Genomic DNA, 19,745 nt, shown 5'->3' with positions numbered 1-19,745 from the left:
ATTTGTTTCTCTTTGTTTTAGACTTTTAGCAAACCAAGTATTACTAAGTAACTAGGTTGCCAATGATAAAAGTAAGGAATGTGAAATGTGAATTGATCCGTCTCCATCTGGAGATTCTAATTTTAGTATTTTACAGATAATAACATCTTTCAATTTAAAAAATGCTTATCGCTATATCCTTTGATTAACCATGAATTAATGTAGTTACCGCTGTAGTATATACGCTTTTGAAAGATGCTTATAAAAATTGACAACAGAGATTGAGTAATTTACATTAGTGAAGTGCATTTGTTTTTTTCACATTAGATGCTAAAAAAACTTTTGTATATCCTATGTTCTTCTGTTCCTTGCAAAGTTGACAATACTTTATGCATGAATCTCAAAAGAATAAAGCTATAAAAAAAAGCCATCTACATAAATGGAAATGGAATAGCACATGCCATGGTTCATAATTACTAGTTTTCAGTTTAGAACAATAGGGTAATGCAATTATATAACCCAGGATAGCTGTGAGTTTTTTTTAAAAGAAAATTATTCACTTCAGGGTGGTGGTTAGAGATTGATGTATGCTTCTCATTTTCAGTGTATCTATAGTTGGTACAACCTAGGTCTCTTCTCTCTTTGCGAATTCGTCATCGGTGGTGGTTGTGAGATGACAGATGCTTTTGGTTTGCATAGTTATCATTTTTGTACACGCTATAATTTACTTTTCTGCTATTCTACGTCATCGGTAAGGTGGCTCTGCTCCTCTAAAATTTTATCTCACTCTTTCTTATTTAATGATTTCTTCGACTCAATCCTCGTTTGGCTTTGGAGGATAAATATTGATGAAGAAACGGTGAGCAAAGATGTCGCTGGAATCGAGAGGTGGCCAGTGGGGTTCTCAATGTGCCTGCGCGGAGGAGGGAGTTCGAACAAGAGGCGCAAAATGAACAAGGATAGAGTGGTTCTTCCGATTCCTGAGCACTCACCTTCTGCCATCATCGCCATCCCTTGCGGTGCTGCTGTTACCGGCGCCACAATGGGCTTCTTCTATGGCGTGTCTGAACGAGATCATGAGCTCTAGGGGTGCACAGACCCGGACCGGCCCGGCCCCGAAGGAATTTGGGCAGCGAAGACCCGGACCCGAAGTGACCCGGGGTGGACCCGGGAAAAAAATGAAATCAGAAAGGGAAGTGAAGGCAAGACCGGGCCATGGCTCGGGTCACCCGGACCCGGCCCGGTGGCCCGGCCATATACACATTACACACACACAAACACGTTACAGGTTTGAGGTTTCTAATTAGGGGCTAGGGCAACACAGAACACGCATCGCATTCACTGCCTCGTGCCTCCTTCAGCAGCTCAGCGCCTCAGTCCTCAGCCATTGAGGCTCACCCCCACACCCCAAGTCCCCACTCCGGCACTCCCCACGCCCCACTCCGGCTCTGGCAGTCGCCACTCCCCACGGCGCAGGCCGATCCGGTGACCCTGACCTCATTTTCTCTCCCCACGGCCCACTCCGAGTCTCGCGGCATGCACCACGCAGTCGCCGACTCCTCCCTTTCTCATCTCTTCACAACCCTCCGTGTTTCACCCCAGTCACCGCCGAAGCTCTTCGTTCGACGGACGACAGTGACGACGTACGGTGCTGCCCTGCTTCTCGGCGACGTTGCTCTGCTCTGTTCTGCTAGTCCTGCTCCCTCTGCTCTGCTCTCTTCTCCGGTCTTCTTTTCAGGTCTTCTGCTCAGGTAAGTAATTAATTTTATTATGTCATTAATATTCTGATTAAGGATTAGGGTTTTTGATAAACAGAATTTGTGAATTTTGGTTGTAGGTGTTGATTTTCATTATTAGAACTCTGATTAGGTGTGGCTGTTGATGTGTGTTTAGCTTATTTTTTGTTCTGATTCACTGTTTACTACTGATTTCTGGGTTTACTAATTCTTTACTGAGTAGGTGTGGATTTACTGATTCTTTACTGATTAGGTGTGGGTGTTGATGTGTGTTAAATGATTTGTTTAGCTGATTAGTTACTGATTATCTTGTTCAGTTGTTCTTATATGACAAGTTGAGCTGAACTATATTGTACAGGTGCATTGGACCATAACATTTATCAGAGCGAAGGTTCACCTGCACCAGAAGATCCAGATACAGCCAAGAAAGTAAAATTGCTGAATAAGAGTATGAAGCAAAGCTTGGTTTAAGGTAATCCAGCACTAACCATTTTGGTATTTTGCGCAATGAAGCTGCACACACGCATTCACATGTTCATATTTTGAGAGTATGAAGCAAAGCTTGGTTTAAGATGTTTGGCATTGTTTGGCCATTTGTGACTCTTTCAAGTTGCATCATCCCCTGCCTACAGGACAAAGAGGGATTGTTAGTCTAATATGGTGAAGAGAAAGATTGGATATTGTATAATCCTTATTCTGCCTTCTAGTGTTTGTTTGGTTGATGATTAATTGTATGTAAGCATCTTTTTTTTTTCTTTATTGTATGATCATTTTTGTTTGTTTGGTTGATTGCTTGATCATTACTTGTATGTAAGTCATTTTATATGTTGAACTTGATCTTTGCCCTCTAATTCAGGAGATTTAACCATACCTTTAACTCCCATGCTAGGGAGATTATTAGTATTGGACTATTGATTGTGATGATGCTTTGGTATTGATTGTGATTATGTTTTAATTTTGAAGAAGGGTTGATTATGGCCCGATTTTCACCCGGTTTAATTGTGACCATAAAGACTGTTTGTTTCATCAGATCTAAGACCGGGTCTAATAAATAGATCCGATCTATATTTCGGGCCGGATCTGAATCACCTCAAACCCGGCTTCACCCTACCCATGTGCACCCCTATTAAGCACCAGCTTGGCGAAGTTGAAAGGTTTCTCTCTGTCGTTCTCTCTTTTTCTTTCTCTCTCTCGCTCTCTCGCTCTCATTCCCAAATCCTAGCTCTTTAACCCGATTTTTTTCTTTCCAGTTCGTATTTCTCTTTAATCTTTGCCAATTTCTTCCTTTATTGTTCTGATATCACCAATCGCAACGATCCCCACCCACAATCCTAAACATAACTACTCGAATTCGTCTTCTGAGAGCACAGTGATGGCGACGACGCTGGTGGGATTCTGGCGACTCTGAACGAGTGACGCTCTTTGGAACCTCAACAACCTGGTTGACACATTTTGGTCTGAGATCTCAACTGGCGTCCCCCTCATGTACGGATTTTCTCGATCCATGCTTCTGAATTTTTTATTTTTTTGATTTGGGGTTTTCAGTTGTGTTTTTTTGTCCAGGGTTGAGCTGTTTTATTTATACAAGTTAACTTATATCAAGGCTAATAATTGTCAGTTGCATCCTGATTCCATTGAATGGGTTTTGTTTCTTATGGGAGTTTCTAATTCATTTAATTCTATTTTGTGGAAACTCACTAAAGTTTTTGTGGAAGGTTTTTCATTCAGCACAAAGCTATTGAGTGATGTTTGTTGTTTTATAATGCTTCAGGTGTTTTTTGTCTCTTTCATTTGATGAAGATCTTGGGATGTCTGAGAAAAAAGACGATGACCCGAAATTTAGAAACAAGAAATATAAGAAGAGAATAAACATGGAGGCATCAAATCAGTTCCAGATAATGACAAAAAGTGAAGTAAGCATGAATTGATCTCTAACACAAAATTGGAGGTAATCTTTATATATAAATCACTTATTATGATTATTCTGGTTATTGTTTGAGATAAGATTGAATTGATGCTTTTTGTAGGTTGAAGCTAACTACAAGGTTGCATTGTTTGCCCTAGATGGTATGAAGAGGAGACAAATGCAATCTGAAACACTCTCTGCCGTGTTTGACACGTATTTTCTCGTTTAATTACTATGATTACTTATTATGGTAGGTTGTCTCCGTGATGCTTAGTTCTTTGATATCATAATCCCGTGTTTATGGCTTGCCATGGTATTTACTCTTTCTTATTTTCGTTCAATTTTGTGTTTCAACGGAAATCAATTTGGTATTTAGGGTTCTGTTCAACAGATTTTTTGTCCCAATTCTTGGGGGAATAGAAATCTTTTGTATTTGTTCTCGATTAATTACTATGATTACTTATTATGGTAGGTTGTCATTGTGATGTTTAGTTCTTTGATTTTCATGTCATTTGTATCTTCTTTTTGTTTTCTTGAATACGGTGCACCATGTGGTCGGTATGCTCAATGCTGGCTTTGGTCATCATGAGGCGATTCTTCCTTCTTTATGTTTTCAAGGCAAGGGATTTCTACCGACTAGATTGAATAGACATTATTTCTATTTAGTTTAGTTTCTGAGTTGTGAATGAATTGCTTCCTCATTTCTTATAGAATATTTATTTTCATATCCTCTTTGATAAGATAGTTTCCTAGAAGTTTCATATATCAGTCAACCTTTCTTTCTTGTTTGCATGTTTTTTGCGCATTACTTTTTATCAACTCTTAGGATTTTCTTTTACATGGTTAACTTTTATTTACTGAGATCTTTTGGGCATGTTTTAGCTTACTTTTATTGGATCTTCTTCTCTTTTCCTTCCCTTCTTACCCTTTCTTCATCCAATTTCGCGACCATTGGTGCAAAACCTTGCGGTTCCAATGCTTTATCTTCAACCTTTTTCCAAAGTTACTTTAGGGAAATACTAGATCTTGATTGCGAGCCACTTCGCGCATTCACCTTGTGTTCAACTGCTCGATGTCACCACCGCCAGAGCCAATCACGAGGAGCATGGGCAACCCGACGCGGTAACGAAGCTGGTGGAGTTTCCAAGGCATCAGGGAGTTTACTCTGTCAGCTCCACCATCTCTTGTCTCTCCCGTTGATTGGGTCATTCAAGAGTTTTTTATTTTGCTTAACTTTCAATTTTATGATGTCTTGCATAATTTTTGAAAAGTGTGTTTCATTTTTACCAGGTTGAGACCAGAACTCTCGAGGATGAAAATTCAAGAGTTTTTAATTTTGCTTAACTTTCAATTTTATGATGTCTTGCATAACTTTTGAAAAGCTTGTTTCATTTTTACCAGATTGAGACCAGAACTCTTGAGGAAGTTAAAGAAGTATTACATTATGCTTCCCAAACAAACACTTTGTCCCAGATAATGTTGGGTAATATGGTTTTATCTCTACCTAATGGGATGTGGATATATCAATGCTGAAAGAAGCTGCGCAGGTAGTCCATGAAAAATTTGAGACTGAGGTATTCATGACTAAATTTGTTTTTAGTTCAATCGTGCCATATTTATTGAATTATTTTTCAACTAAATGGTTTAGAATATTTGCTGCTGATTTGATATTGTATGTTTCAATGGTTTACTTGTTCTGTTTGATAAACTAGCATATCTTCTCAATCATTTAATCTTTTAAAGAGGTGGATGGAAAATTGTCAAGCAGAGTGTAATGTTTGCAAAGTTTTAGGTAAAATGTTCTACGTGCTATTTAACAATTCCTTTATTCGTACTCTTGGATCAAACATGAAGCTAATTATTAGTACTCTCTTTTTTCTTTCATTTCATTTTGACTTGACATAATATGATACTACTAATGTTGCTTGCAATTTCCATTAATTCATCATCTAAGAAGCTCTTGTCGTCCTTCTATTCAGTATCATAGAGTGACATGGGATGTGAAAGTTTGGTAAAACAATACCTTTATGAGTTGTTTAATTGTGCAAGCTGCTACTGTTGATATTCATCTTTTCTAATTTGGGCGTTTGTGCTTATTTCTTGAACTGGGTTGCTACATCATTCAATTATTGGATACATTGAACTAAATTTTTACTAATTCAGTGTATGCTTTTCACTTTAGCTTTTTCCCTTTTTTACCGTTTTTATTTCATGGGTGGGGGTAATTTGTCGTTATCTTTTCATGGTATTTATTAAAATATGTTTTTTTTCTTAAATGCTTTTTATGGGGTTTAGCTTTTTTAGATCTAGTGTGTGGACTATGGTAGGTGTGTGGTTCTGCTTGATTGCTTCTGATTTTGACAATAATTTTTTGTTATCTTGTGGGGTTAGCTTTTCTTCTTTTTTTTTTCCCTTGTTTTTGTGTAACTTGATTTTGCAGGGTTAGATTTTGTTTTATTTATTTATTTTTGATGTCTTCATCGTGTACTTAATTTCTCTCTCTCTAAATTCATATTAGCTATGATGATTCAATGTTATATCTGTATTGGAACCAGAGCTTGACCCATTTTTATCAGAATCTACAAGAAGCTGATGGTATTATCCTATTTTGTGGTAATTTGGGCATTGATCTTCCATCAGAGAAGGTTAGTTTTGTTTTTGAAGTTCATTTTGCTGTTTGAAGGATTCATAGTGTAGGTGTAAATAGCTATCTATGTAGTCCAGTGGATAATGTATTTGATACTTGATTAAATTAATCAAATGGATGCTTCCATATGTTTTAAGCAAGGTTTAAAATAGTGGATGAAATGTTGCTCATAAATTTTAATTCCCTAAAGATTAAATGTTTCATTTTTATTTTTAATTTTATTTAATAATGACAGTGATATCTTTGTTGGGTTAATTTGGAGAAATTTGGGTTTTGTCATTATTTCGAATCAAAAGAACAAGAGCACTATTTTTCACACTACTTGTGCTTCTTTGCCATTAAGGTTGGTCGAAGATTCTAGAAAAAAGTCTTTTATGTTTTTACTACCATTTCAACACTCTTCATCCTCTTCCTTCTACTGCTGAGAACTTTAGGGCTCTCTCTGCATTAGCAACAAAGGCATTGCTCTTAATACTCATGTGGCCCTTCATTTCAAGGTCTTTACTTTTTTATCCTTCTTTCTATTTTCACAGAAACTATAAAGATAATAACTTTGGCCTTTAACAACATGTAAAGAGGGTTTGTGCAACTATGAAAATTATCTAGCTGTTTTAATTTGTGATGCTTTCTTTGCTTTTGCGGTTATAAAAAGGATTTAAGTTGAAGGTTCCCCTTTTTCCTCTTGTTTTGGAGACGGGAGATCGAAAAAGATGATTGTGCCCTTGACTATGTGCATATACTACTATTTGCTATCTAATTTTAATTTTGAGGTGGTTTATGATCTTAATGATGAATGCGAGAGGGCTTTGCCAGAAAACATGTTCTTTGATGGAGAATAAGATAACTATCATACACTACTACTAAGCTATATATTGACGGAAAAAGATTTCCACAACATAGTATGCGTATCACATTATTATCTTATAGTCATGTATGCTTTTTCAATTATAACTTATGCTTTATGATGATTATTTATTTTATATCAGGATATGATTAGGGAGTTATTATTGTATACATTTTGCTTTGCTCATAATAATACAAATGAGACAGACTATTTCCTGTTGTTACTTCCTTCCTAATTTTGTTTTGGGTCAATTTTTGGACATCACGAGACTGATCGCATCTGGTTGTCTGTTGTGACCTTTTCAAATTTTTGTTTCTGAATAAAATGCTTAATTTATTGTATACATCATGGTTGTTTAAACCTTGTTGCTTTTTAAGGGTGAAAGTTATTTTGGTTTTGTTTGGGTCACTTTGAATTATATGAATAACAAATCAAGATTTTAATCCTAAATTTGTCTCATGTATTTTTACTAGATTACATTTCTTTCACACATTGCTATGGAATTTGATTTTTTATTTTGTTCACTTGGAAACAAAAATTCACTTATCATTGTTGTTCATCACATATGGCAACACTTTGGCTATAGATGATATTTTGCAGAATGAAGGTGATGTTTGGGCTTCCACTCTTTTGTGTTTTGTTGATTATCCATTGGAAGATTCAAGAACTATTGGAAGGTAATTTCAAAAAAATAGTAATCTAAGTTCTTCTATGTTATTACTAAAAGTGTTATTATAATTAAAAACACCAGCAAATCCTATATAACTTTCAAGGTATAATGAAACATAGGTGTCTGTTTATCTTTGTACCCATTTTTCAATCTTCAATATTTTGTGTTTCTTTTTATGTGTGATTTACATCCTCTGGAGCTGCAGCTTCTTGGGATGCTTTTGGCTTGAGATGCACAGTTGATTTTCTTGGGTTGTTTTACACGGTATGGTCATTTTTATCTGCTCTCTTCGAAATATAAATTGTGAATTTTAGTTTTCACCTCATTTATTTTCTGATAACTATGTTTGTGTTCGTGGATTAGTTGTTTGTATTTAGGGTATTGTCAATCCCATCAGTGCAAATAAAGAAAGGAAATTAAAAAGAAAGCAAACCTTAACATCGAGAAATTCTTGTGATTTAGAATTTGTGGGTTACTGCACCTACTTCTTTGTTCATCTTTCTTTGCTTTTAATAACACTTTGTTTGACTTTCTATTAAGTTGATATTTCTTTTGTCTTTATTTTCACCATTGTTTTTTTTTATTTTAATTAGTTATTTTCTATTTTGTTTTTTTCTCTTTTCATGGTTGTCTCTTCCTATTTTATGTGTTTCTCTATCTACTCTTATTTTCTTTTCAGTTACTGCTTAAATGAACTTATATGTGTGTCTTCAAGTTTTTCTTAAGGTTTGTTTTGGTTAAAAACATGCAATCATAGGAAGATAAAAGAAAACATTAAAACTTGTGTGTTAGTTGGTTATGCAAAGAAATATAAAATCTTTTTTGATTCAATAGTCAAATTTGCGGGAAAGTGGACAGGAGTTAAATATGAATGAATACTTGATTTTTTACTGATAAAAATGGAGACTTGATTTTCCCATGTTCTAATAGTTTTGTTTTATCATTACTAAGAAATTTATTATATGTTCTCCTTTCTTCTTTGGCACAGAATGAGCATATTCAAATCATATGATATAATATATTATTAGTTGCTAAAGTTTCTTTATTGGTGAGTTCTATGGTGCCTTTGTTATGTTGCCTAAATTGCCTAACTTACTTTTTAAAGTAAAAATAAAATGTTTAAAGTAAAAAGTAAATCATATAAAATTTATTAGATATTATTTATTTACCCTTTTTAGTAACTTAGATACAATGTGATGGCCACCATAGCATTCACCTTCTTTATTTTGGATGAAACAGATACAACTTGGTTGGTTGGTGGTAACAAAGTACCGAAAGAAAGACACACTGTTAAAATGAAATTGAAGGTGGCTCAGAATGGAAGAATTTTAAAATTGTATATATTGTTTCTAATGCCTATCTAAATCACTGAAGGTTGATATTGGTTGTCATTTGTTGATTTTAGAAGTGTTTATGAATTTTGATATTGGTACTTTTCTTTATAAAGAAAGTGAGTGATTGATTGATTGATAAAATATCAAGAAATTTTAGTCAAATAGGTGAGTCAATTTCTGCATGGGAGTCGAGGAGAATAGGTGTGATGTACTTAGGTAGCTTGTGGCTGACTCCTTTGTCTTTTGATTTTTGAACTATAATCTTGTATTTTTTTTCTCTTTTCGAATTACATTATCATTGGAGTGTTAACATTATTAATTTTAGTCCATATAATACTATTAGTAATTTAGTATGCATAATAGACTATGGTTTAAAATAATACCGTTTTCAGTTGGTAAATCTTCTTTATTTATTTCTTTCTATGTGGATTGCATTTTTTGTATTTAGAAAGAGAGAGTTTTAATTTTTTTAATAGAAAACAAGAGTTTTTTTTTTTTAATGTAAAAATTGGGCAAAATTAGATAGTTTGTGATGTGTTCAAAATAACTTATTATCATAAGCTTTTAGAACCACTTTTAGGGAAATTACTTTTTTTCCTTGAAGCAATTTTTAAGTTTTAACAAAAACATGTAATTGCAGATTTTAGGTATTAAGGGTTAGGTTTTAATGTTTGGAGTAGTTTAATGCAAAAGGTGTGTGTTTGGGTTAATTTGTTTGTGCTCAGTCAAAAATTTCTTGAGGCATTTATTATTGAAGAAAAAAATTGTGTATTTATTCCCTAAAATTATGTTAAGCAGAGTTGCTCTATATGAAAGTGTGACTACAACATTTCAAATACATTTTGAAATGAGTGATTATAACATTTGAAGTTATTTAGTTATGTGAATATTCTAACTCTGGAAAATTCCTAATGCTTTCATCCTTAATCCGTATTGCTATTACATGAAGTTGATCTGTTTGAAAGATACATTTATATTAAAAAAAACTAAATATACTGTTAATGATTATCTTTAATTTTAAAGACCTATATATGTCCAAAGTTATCTTCTATGTTTTTTATGTGACATTTTTATAAACATTTGTGGTGCAAGAGTTTAAATATCCTTCAAAGTATATTCCATCACATCATCTATATTTTTCAGAGTGGATCTTCACTTCAATTGTGATATGATATGATCAACGAAGGAGTTAGAAGGTAACAATATCTAGGTGCAAAGTTAGAAGTTAATAATATCTTTATATGCTTTTTGAAATTTTCTTATTTCATATCCTGCTTTTTCTTTTATGTTCACTATGATTAACTATAAGTTGATTTTGATTTTTTATCTAATGCTTTGAGTTGTTGCCTAATATTCTTCAATGCGATATCTTTTGCTCCATATATTTTATGGGGCTAATACTACTCTTTATTATAGACATTTTTGTTTGACATATGTTATGTTATTATAGAATTAATCTTATTTAAAAGATTCATATAATTGCAACATTAAGACCTCGTTCTGTATCATGTTGATCCTCTGTGACTCTAGAATTTTTTAATGCTATGAGATATGTTTGTATAATCCTTTGTAACCCTTTGTTTGGGTCCATATGCGAGTTTTGCAGGCAAAAAAAGAAGGAAAAAGGAGAACAATATTCATGATTAATTTGGTGGTACTGTGTAATAATATACGAACTATGCGCCTTCATTTTTTATTATTTCATAAACAATTCTAATTACTTTTCAATTATTTTGGTTAATCAGTACTTTTTATTTTTATATCATTCCTAAGTGATTTTGTTCTGATTTATTTTCATTTTGTTTTGGTAATCATATATTGATCCAAAAAAGTGTAGCCGAGTTTGTTCAGGCAGGATTTTGTAAGACTGATGTTCTTTTATAGATCGCTAAGAGTCTTTCAAATTCAAAGTTTCTTGGTGATAGGCTGATAGCTTGCTACTATTGATAAAAAACAATCGCTACAAATGCCTTCCATTGAATAAAGTTCGAAAATGTGCAAATGTATTTTGACTGGTTTAGATTACTTGTACAGAGAAGTCTACCAAAAATATTGATGAAATTGATATAAGATGTAAGATTGTAGATTTTGAAAATGCATGTTGGGCTGATAACCCGTTTATTAAAGACATAATAATCCATGGTATATAATCTATATATATAATATTCTTGATAAATTCTTTGTTAAAGTTCTTAAATTTATGATTCAGGGTTTAATTTTTAGTGTTTACAAATTTGTTTTCTATAAAACCTTTTTTTATTGTTAAAGTCTAAAATAGTACTAATATATATTCTATTTATAACATTCTTGATTAATTTGCTCATAAAAATTTTAATATTTAGGAGTGACGATTTATAAATTAGTATTTATGTTATATATTTGTTATTTGAAAAAAAATTTTCTGAAATTTAATGTAATATTAGTTCTTATTATATTTATAATTTATAATATTCTTGATTAATTACGTTATTAGTTGAGATTTAGGGTTTAAAATTTATGATCTAAGCTGTAGATTTGTACAAGTTATGTTTATAATATTATTAATTAATTAGATTATCAAGATTTTTGGGTTCAAGATTTAGGAATGAGAGTTTATAATTTAGTTAAAAAGACAAAGACTTATTGATAAAGTTTAAAGTAATGGTAATACAGATTTTATATTTACCTGCGAGGGTTAACAATTTAATATGTTCGATATATATTTGGAATTTAATAAGTTTTAATTGTTGAAGTTCAAATAAATATTAGTATATATTATTTGTTTACAACATCCTCACCTAATTTTTTTAATTTAATATTTGAGTTTAGAATTTAGGAATTTTGAATTTTTGATTTTATAATTTAGTATTTCATATAGATTTATTTTTTGATTTTTTTTAAGATTTTATTGTAATTTCAATATATATTATATTTATAATATTTTCACTTTCCGGAACGAAGTTCTAATGTATAAGATTTTAACTTCAAAAAGTATTTTTTGCTATTATTAGAATGATTAATGTCATTGTAAAAATGATGTTTGACACTTTGAAAATAATATAAAACAAAAATAACAATTAAGAATTCATAAATATAATTGAATAGAAGGAATTTTCTATGGTGGGAAAAGTATCTTCTGGTCCTTGATGGACCAGGTAATAAATAAAATTAATAAAAAATATAAGGGTTGGTTCACAAATAAACTTTCATTAACATATGTGGCAAATTTAAATGTAGAGTTAAATTGGGTTGGGGTGATGGCGAAGTCTGGGTTGGACATCTAAGTAGCAGATGGCACTGCCCCGACGGAGCAGAAAGAGTGGTAGAACGCCGCCGAAGTAGAGGCGTAGATCAGACCCTGGTCGAGTTCAGGTACACCAGACGGGAGGCAATGGACGACATGGGGCAACCGTCGACGCAGGCACTGCAGTGGAGAAGTCAGAGGAGCAGCTCCGCAATGAGATCGATGAGCTTCTCCGCCAACAGCGCGAGGTTACTAATTACTCTCTCGCCAATTACCACAACACTCTACTTCCACTCTCTCCAATTCATTCATCGATTCTGTTTCTTTTTTGTTCAATTTTCTCAGATTACGGAGCAGCTTCATGATCCTCGAGGCCTTCGAAGGGGTCACTTCTCAGCTCCTCGCCGACAACCCTTTCCTCCCCAATGCCAAAACTAATCTGATGGTGGCAAGCTTGACAACAGGGGTCCCTTCTTTGTCAATGGACTTCCTTTTGGAGCCATAGACGCAATAAAAGCTGCATACGGAGCTACTGTACAAATTAAAGATCCTCCAAGGGATGGGTTTAACCTAACATTGAAAATAAATCTGTCAAGGCTTCCTGCAAATCAAGGTACAAACTGGTTCTGTATATCCTGCCATCATAAGCTTTCTAACTGCTGTTATTTTAGCATGGTATTATAGTTATCATGGTTTCAAAATTTCAATATTTTTAATTGACGTGCTCCTTTCCATGAGAAGTTCTTCCTAAATTGTTAGCTGCTGTATTTTCTATGCATTAAAACGGTTGAGATGAATTGCATTTCCATTATTATGGGGAGTTGTTGCCTTTCTATTTTAATTTCAGGAATCAATATCTATATTTGTTATTTATATTAGATATTAGATAGGATTTGTAAAATATCTTATACTAAGTGATATAATAAGAGGCATTCATGTGCGTTCAACTAATAGCTTAAGCTTTTGGGATGGTCACTACATGATATCAAAGCCTTGATTTGTCAGGAAATTAGTTTCTGGTCTGTCAACTCATGTACTTCATGCTTTATTGAATTTCATGTATTTACTTTATTATACTAAATATAAACTCTTTCAAATGTCAATCAAATTACATTTTTAATCATTCTATGCTTAGATTCTATTCTGCATTGAATTGCAATTCTTGTGGATGGGGAAAAAGTATTTCTAGATTCAATTATTTGGTTGTTGATGTTGGTCTTTTATAATTGGTGGTGTTTCCAATTATGTGCAGATCAAAGGCAATCCTTTTTGGTGAAAATTGCATCAGTGAGGGAGGTTGTCCTTGGTGCACCATTGAGAGTAATTTTAAAACATCTTGCTTCAAGAACTGTTGCTCCAGACATTGATCCGCTTGTCGCCCTTGTGCATCGGCCAAGGGAGTTGTTTTTTCTTGTTCCAATGGTAACAGCGTATTATAAGCATGGTTAACTTCTTTTTTAGCCTAACTGCCTAAGTATTCTTCACTATCAGTCTTGAGAATTTATCAGTGGTAAATTATCTTCACAAATTCTTGCATTAAAATACTCCCAGTTTCTTCACAATTTATCAGCCATGGTTCTTCACAATTTATCAGCCATAAGCCTCAAGAATTACTAAAATTGCTATGACTTCTCTCTATTTATTCCGTTAAACATTCTAATTTTTTTGTTAACTGATAACGGTACAATCCTAATTGTAATGTTAACTGCTCAATTTGTTTTGTTTTGTTTTGGGTGAGTTCAGGGGTGTCTGGAGTGAAGGGTCGTTTGGTGAAGATGGAGATCAGGGCATTGACGTGCGTAGAAGAAAAAGAAGAAGTGGGTGCTTGAGAAACTGAACGAGTGGTGGAAGTTGAAAGTCATAACCTTTTGGAGAATAAGAGATGACAGAGCACAGGAATTCGGTTTGAGGATTCGCACTGCCATGAGAGAGAGAGAGAGAAAAAATGCTCGTAATATTAGTCCAATAGTTTAGAAGTTCCTTTTCCCTATGAATTTGTCTATTTTTAAGCTTCCTTGAGATTAAGATACTATAGCATGGCCTTTGTTCATGTCCTATAAGATCTTTATTTTAAATATTTGGGTTTTTCTCTTTTGGAACAATGATCACTGAATACTTCAATTACCTTTATGCCATACCATTTTTGCTTTTCAATCTATTACTCTGCTCTATTAACATTGAAGTGAGTTATATATACTTACATTTCTAATATATTGAATTATTTTGCTACTTCCACAATTGTCTATAACTTTGTATAAACATCATTTTCATTCATGCAGAGAAGAAGCAGTGCTGGGGATACTGGTGGTGCTGCAGATAGAGTTATGAATCACTCGTTTAAGGCTTTCAATTTTGTGGAATAAAATTTTGTAATAACATCAAATTTCACAACCCTAATTACATTAAGCCTCTTGATTGTTTAACAAAATTACCAATTACACTTCTGTTAAAGGAGAAGAAATTTATGCACCTGAATCAAACAATAAAGGGTAACCCAAAAAAGGATAGAAAGTCACAAATTTACTTAAACAAAACATCCTGTATTTGCAGCTTATGTTATACAGTTGACTCAAGAATGTAGAAATCCGGCAAACCGAGAGGGAAGCAGAATTTCGACTCGTCTCTACGAAACTGAGATTGATTCCAATAAAGCATCCACATAGTCTTTGAGTTTAACTTTGGTGATTGCACCTTCTCTTCTGCTTTCTGGAACTTCCTGTCCATTCTTGAAGTGGATCAATGTTGGTAGCCCATAAACTTTGTACTCTTCGATTAGCCTAGGGTTCGCATCATGATCAATTTTCGCCACTGTTAATCTGTCTTCATATTCCTGCAATTTATGATACAAAACATTTCAATTTGAGAGAATATCCTTAAGAACATTCAGCAAGAAGTTCTGTTCATATGACAAGATGTGTTGCATTTCTTAAAATCATGTCCTTACTTTCACGGTTCATCAAGGTTATAAATCATCCCAAGCTTAAGTATGTATTGCTAGCATGGCAAATATCTCTTTATTAAAAAACTCACTGGTTTTTTTTTTTACTTTTGTTTCATTCAATGGAGACATGAAATAAGACAACACTCTAACCAACACTCTAAATTTTGTTATCAAAAGAAGAATTATTTATTGTTAATTAATGAATAAATTAATTAATATTATCAGATAGTAGAAAACGGCACGATAAATTCTTTAGGAAAAAGGAATTTGGAGGGCGAGAGAGACCTGAGCTAGGGATTCTATAGTGGGAGAGATCAAACGGCAAGGACTGCACCAGTTAGCGACGAACTCAACGAGAACGGGACAGTTAGCCTTCAAAACGGTGTCGTTAAACTGTATCTCGTTGATCTCTATGATGGCGTAACGGTGAATTGACGAAAATAGCGGAGCTTGGGACATGTAGTTCTTCTTTGGGAGGAATAAATGGAAAGCCTCGCCGGAACGGAGCAGTGAAGCAAAGGAGCAGCAGAGTAGGAGGAGACGGAGGAGGTAGATGCGAGTGTACGGAGTGGAAGCGTCGGAAGTAATAAACCGGGTCTTAACACTTAAATCAAACTAGATCAAGCTGAACCGGTTTACAATTTTATCAAGTTTTGGGTCAAATATAATTTCTAATAAATGCTGTACGGAAGCTATCCTGGCCATTGAAATGGCATCTTTCTATCTGGTCTACCAAGGTCCGGAAAATACTTTCTCCACCAAAGATAAAGCCTGAATAGAATTTACTACTATCACAAAGTAAAAATATTATAGATTAAACATACTTTTAAATATGATAAATGTATGTTTCCGTGCAACTGCACGGTCCTCAGCTAGTACAACCTTAAACTTCTATCAAAAACAAAAAAAAGATACAACCTTAAACTACTAACTCAATACATAACTTAAGTTGACTACCTTAGACAATATGTAATATGAAAAAACTATAACCAATACTGTTTAAAGTGATACCCCAATTGACATTGGTATTGAACCATCTCCTACATCTTGGATCAGAGCCATCCCTGCACCACTCTCCACTGATAATAGAATATTAAATAAAAATGAAAAGTTTCATATATAATTTACCATCCTAATAAAATACAAGGTCCTAATGTATAAACTTGAGCTTGAAAGCAATCAGACTCAGACCTGCAATCACAGAAGGAAAAATATATTTCAACTCTATTATTAGTTTTTCGGAGTTTCTTTAGCAGAAAACAAAAAAGTAACGAGGCATATAAAAAGCAAGCTACAGTTCGATCTCATTAGTTTCACTAAATTCAGTCGAAATTGCCAATATTATCCCCATTGGTTTAACGCTAACATAGTTTAAATCATTAGATGCTTAGTTGAGCACAGAATGATAAGACAATACCTGAAGAATAACAAATCAAATGCTTTTCTCTGCAAGACCATTCAATTTGGTAGAGTTTGCTTCTCGCCAGATTGCTTTCACTTCATCTGTTCGGAACCGCTGGGTGAACGTAGAGTCCTCTAGTGGTGTCGACGCACCATAAGCAAATTCAAGGAGACCAGTATAAGCTATCATTGCACCATTGTCGATGCAATATCTGTCATCGGTGGCAAACAGCCTCCCACCCCGTTCAGAGCACATTGTTCTCATCATCTCCTGCAAACGCTCGTTGCAGCCCACACCACCAACTATAAGGACATCTTTCGAGTCACAATGAGCCATAGCCCGCTCTGTTATCTCCACAAGCATAGCAAACAGAGTCTCCTGCAATGTTAACATTCTTATAAATCAAAACTCGCAAATTCATAATTTTATAAAGATAACAGCTTACCGAAGAGAAAAGGAGCAGCAAACAAATATACCTGCAGAGAGTAGCACAAGTCTGCAGGTGTGCACTCGTTATTCTTCAGCTTTTCAACTGCAGTTGCTTCGATGTAACTAAGTATTCCACTAAAAGATACATCCATCCCTTTGACAACATAAGGTATGTCAATAAATTTCTCTCCTTTCTTAGCAAGCTGAAAGGCAAGAAAACCATATAAAACAAGTTGAACAGATTGAACCATGAGAACACTAAACCCTAAACCCTAAATTCTAAACCATGAGATCACAATCCAATTAAGCACAATTATAACACTACATTTGTACTCCTCAATGCATATTGTATACTTATCTAGATCAAAGATTGCTACATTAAAGTTCTTAAATGTGTGACTAATTGATTCATAAAATTTCCATGTTTACATAAGCCTTTTAAGTAAAAATTGCTACTTTCAACTAACAAAATGACTAAGGAAAATTGCCAACAATGAATTCATAAAAAACCTGCTCAATGTTGTAACCAGGACTGGGATCATTGGAAAGCGTCAAAACCCTAGCGAAGCGATCCAAGCAGTTACCAACAGCAATATCAATGGTCTCACCAAAGATTCTGTAACGACCCTCACTGTATGCAATGACCTGAGTGTTACCGCCACTAACATAAAGCACAACAGGGTCAACGGCACCGGTGACAACCCTACCCATCTCAATATGAGCGACACAGTGGTTGACAGCAACAATGGGCTTCTTCCAAAGCTGAGAGAGGACGCGAATGACGACAGCAGAGACCTGAAGGGGAGCACCCATTCCAGGTCCCTTGGTGTAGCAGATGCAGTCGATGTCATCAGGAGTGACATTGGCGGTTTCCAAAGCGGATCTGACGAGTGGAAGAATGTGGTGAAGGTGGTGCTGAGCAGTTTCTCTTGGAAGAAAGCCTTGACCGGGAGGGGTTATGTATGTGTGGCGTGGGTTGGAGAGGATGGTGCCGTCAAGTGTGACAACACCGACTCCGATTTTGTTGGCTGAACCCTCGAATCCCAACGCTATCATTCTCCTCTTTTCACCAAGGTTCTGAGAACTGGACCGATCATCAAACTGTTTTAGTCACTGATTTAATGGTTCATTGGTCCAACTGGTTCAACGGTGGTTCAACCGAAAAACCCGTTTTAAAATAGAATAATAAATAAATTATAAATATGCAAGTATTAAGTTGAGGGTATAGGGTAGTATGAAGTTTTTCCAATGGAGTGGTGAATTACTCTTTTAGGATTTTCCTTTTTTTATATTAAATGCAAAATTGCCAGATGAAAGCATGATACCAAGCAAGTACAATTCCTCATCAGTACACAAAATGTTAAAAGAAAAAAGAAATATCTGACAAGAATAGGAAGAATATCAAATGAATTATCATAAATCCAACTGAAAAATAAACATAGTACTCGGATAAATAAATTTGATAACATTATTAATAACAAAGTTGGTAGTGGACTAGTGCTAGAAAGGTTTCACCAAAGGACGGTGCATACAGGCTTTAAGAGACAATAGACTTGGGTTTGTACAGTAGCATTTTGGATGAGTTGCTTTAAAGACCATTTGGTAAAACTAAACTTTGAATAGGTACAATACAGGCTTCACCAAATGCTCATAACACACAGAAAGACAGTTTCTCAAGATACATAAATAAGTGCTCATCCTCTGAAAATAATCATCTGAATCGGTATAAGGCAGGAAAAAATGACCATAAGTCTCTTTACCCAAGTCAAAATAAACAACCATATCTGAACTCAACAATCAGCATTCAGCATCAAACATTACAAAACATTAACCAATAATCATACTAAACTTGCAACTAGCAATTACAAAACAACAACAAACATTAGTACATTATAAACATTCCAAAACAGTGATGACATTAAACCTGCATAGTAAATAATCTCAGACAATGATCACCAATTTCCAGTAAATAAACAATAAATACACAACAATTTAGCAAATAAACAAGAATAAGACCTAAATAGAAAATCCAACAAATTAAGTCGCAGCAACCTAACAATTTGGCAAATTAAAACAACAGCAGCCCAACAATTTAGCAAATTATCAACTTAACAAGTTCAAGAACAGAAAATCACAACAAAAACGAAAAAAAATTAAAAGTAACAGAACAACAACACAAGAACAATTAGCAAATTAACAAGTTCACAATAACAGTTAAAATTTACCAGAAGAACACTAATGCAAGTGGAATAATCATGCTAATATGTTTTCTGCAAAGATGCTATTTGTGCAGCTAAAATTTCCTAAATACTATGATCCAATTATTCTAATTTCACATGCAATCATCTTACTAAGTTTCTAAAAGCTAGAAATTATAAAACCAACCAGAAATATGGTTAAAGCATTTCATCAAACACGGTGAGTGCGGTAAAATTAAAACGAAATAAGAGAATTCAAAGCTTAATTTCAACGTGATAGAGAAGAGAACATAACTATTGTAAGTTTGTAACTTTAATTCAGTCTATGAAAAAATCCAAACCACTACCAAATCAAATAATTACTTATTGTAATAGAAATCAGAAGTTGCAGAGCTTAAAGCAGAATATTGGTGTTGTGTGAGTGTATTGTCTGGTG

The 19,745-nt window shown here is 34.1% G+C and overlaps 2 protein-coding genes and 1 long non-coding RNA gene across 22 annotated transcripts; 1 reads left to right on the top strand and 2 right to left on the bottom strand.

Moving 5' to 3' along the window:
• The first annotated feature begins 1,279 nt into the window (after positions 1-1,279).
• Positions 1,280-14,467, top strand: LOC107478394 (uncharacterized). 20 transcript variants are annotated; one of them, XR_008007270.1, is made up of 12 exons: positions 1,280-1,730; positions 2,074-2,187; positions 3,487-3,663; positions 3,743-7,789; positions 7,988-8,046; positions 9,022-9,089; positions 10,260-10,312; positions 10,723-10,770; positions 12,333-12,587; positions 12,685-12,952; positions 13,592-13,761; positions 14,083-14,467. It is a non-coding gene; the product is annotated as an uncharacterized LOC107478394 (long non-coding RNA). The 20 variants fall into 20 exon arrangements; XR_008007265.1 differs by having other exon boundaries at positions 9,022-9,118; XR_008007255.1 differs by lacking the exon at positions 9,022-9,089.
• A 495-nt stretch (positions 14,468-14,962) lies between these two features.
• Positions 14,963-15,739, bottom strand: LOC107478398 (thioredoxin X, chloroplastic-like). The gene is made up of 2 exons (XM_052258220.1): positions 15,566-15,739; positions 14,963-15,169 (listed from the first exon to the last, which is right to left on the bottom strand). Exons 1-2 carry the CDS (start codon positions 15,737-15,739, stop codon positions 14,963-14,965), a joined length of 381 nt encoding a protein of 126 aa, XP_052114180.1.
• Positions 15,740-16,079: 340 nt separating this feature from the next.
• Positions 16,080-18,213, bottom strand: LOC107478392 (uncharacterized). The gene is made up of 4 exons (XM_021138048.2): positions 17,622-18,213; positions 17,159-17,314; positions 16,698-17,060; positions 16,080-16,471 (listed from the first exon to the last, which is right to left on the bottom strand). Exons 1-3 carry the CDS (start codon positions 18,165-18,167, stop codon positions 16,713-16,715), a joined length of 1,050 nt encoding a protein of 349 aa, XP_020993707.2. The 5' UTR covers positions 18,168-18,213; the 3' UTR covers positions 16,080-16,471; positions 16,698-16,712.
• Between the last annotated feature and the right edge of the window lie 1,532 nt (positions 18,214-19,745).

This window comes from Arachis duranensis, chromosome 3 (genome assembly GCF_000817695.3).
Source record: "Arachis duranensis cultivar V14167 chromosome 3, aradu.V14167.gnm2.J7QH, whole genome shotgun sequence".
Lineage (NCBI taxonomy): Eukaryota > Viridiplantae > Streptophyta > Magnoliopsida > Fabales > Fabaceae > Arachis > Arachis duranensis.
The sequence above is the reverse complement of the archived record's forward strand: the minus strand, read 5'-3'. Positions and strand labels throughout refer to the sequence as shown.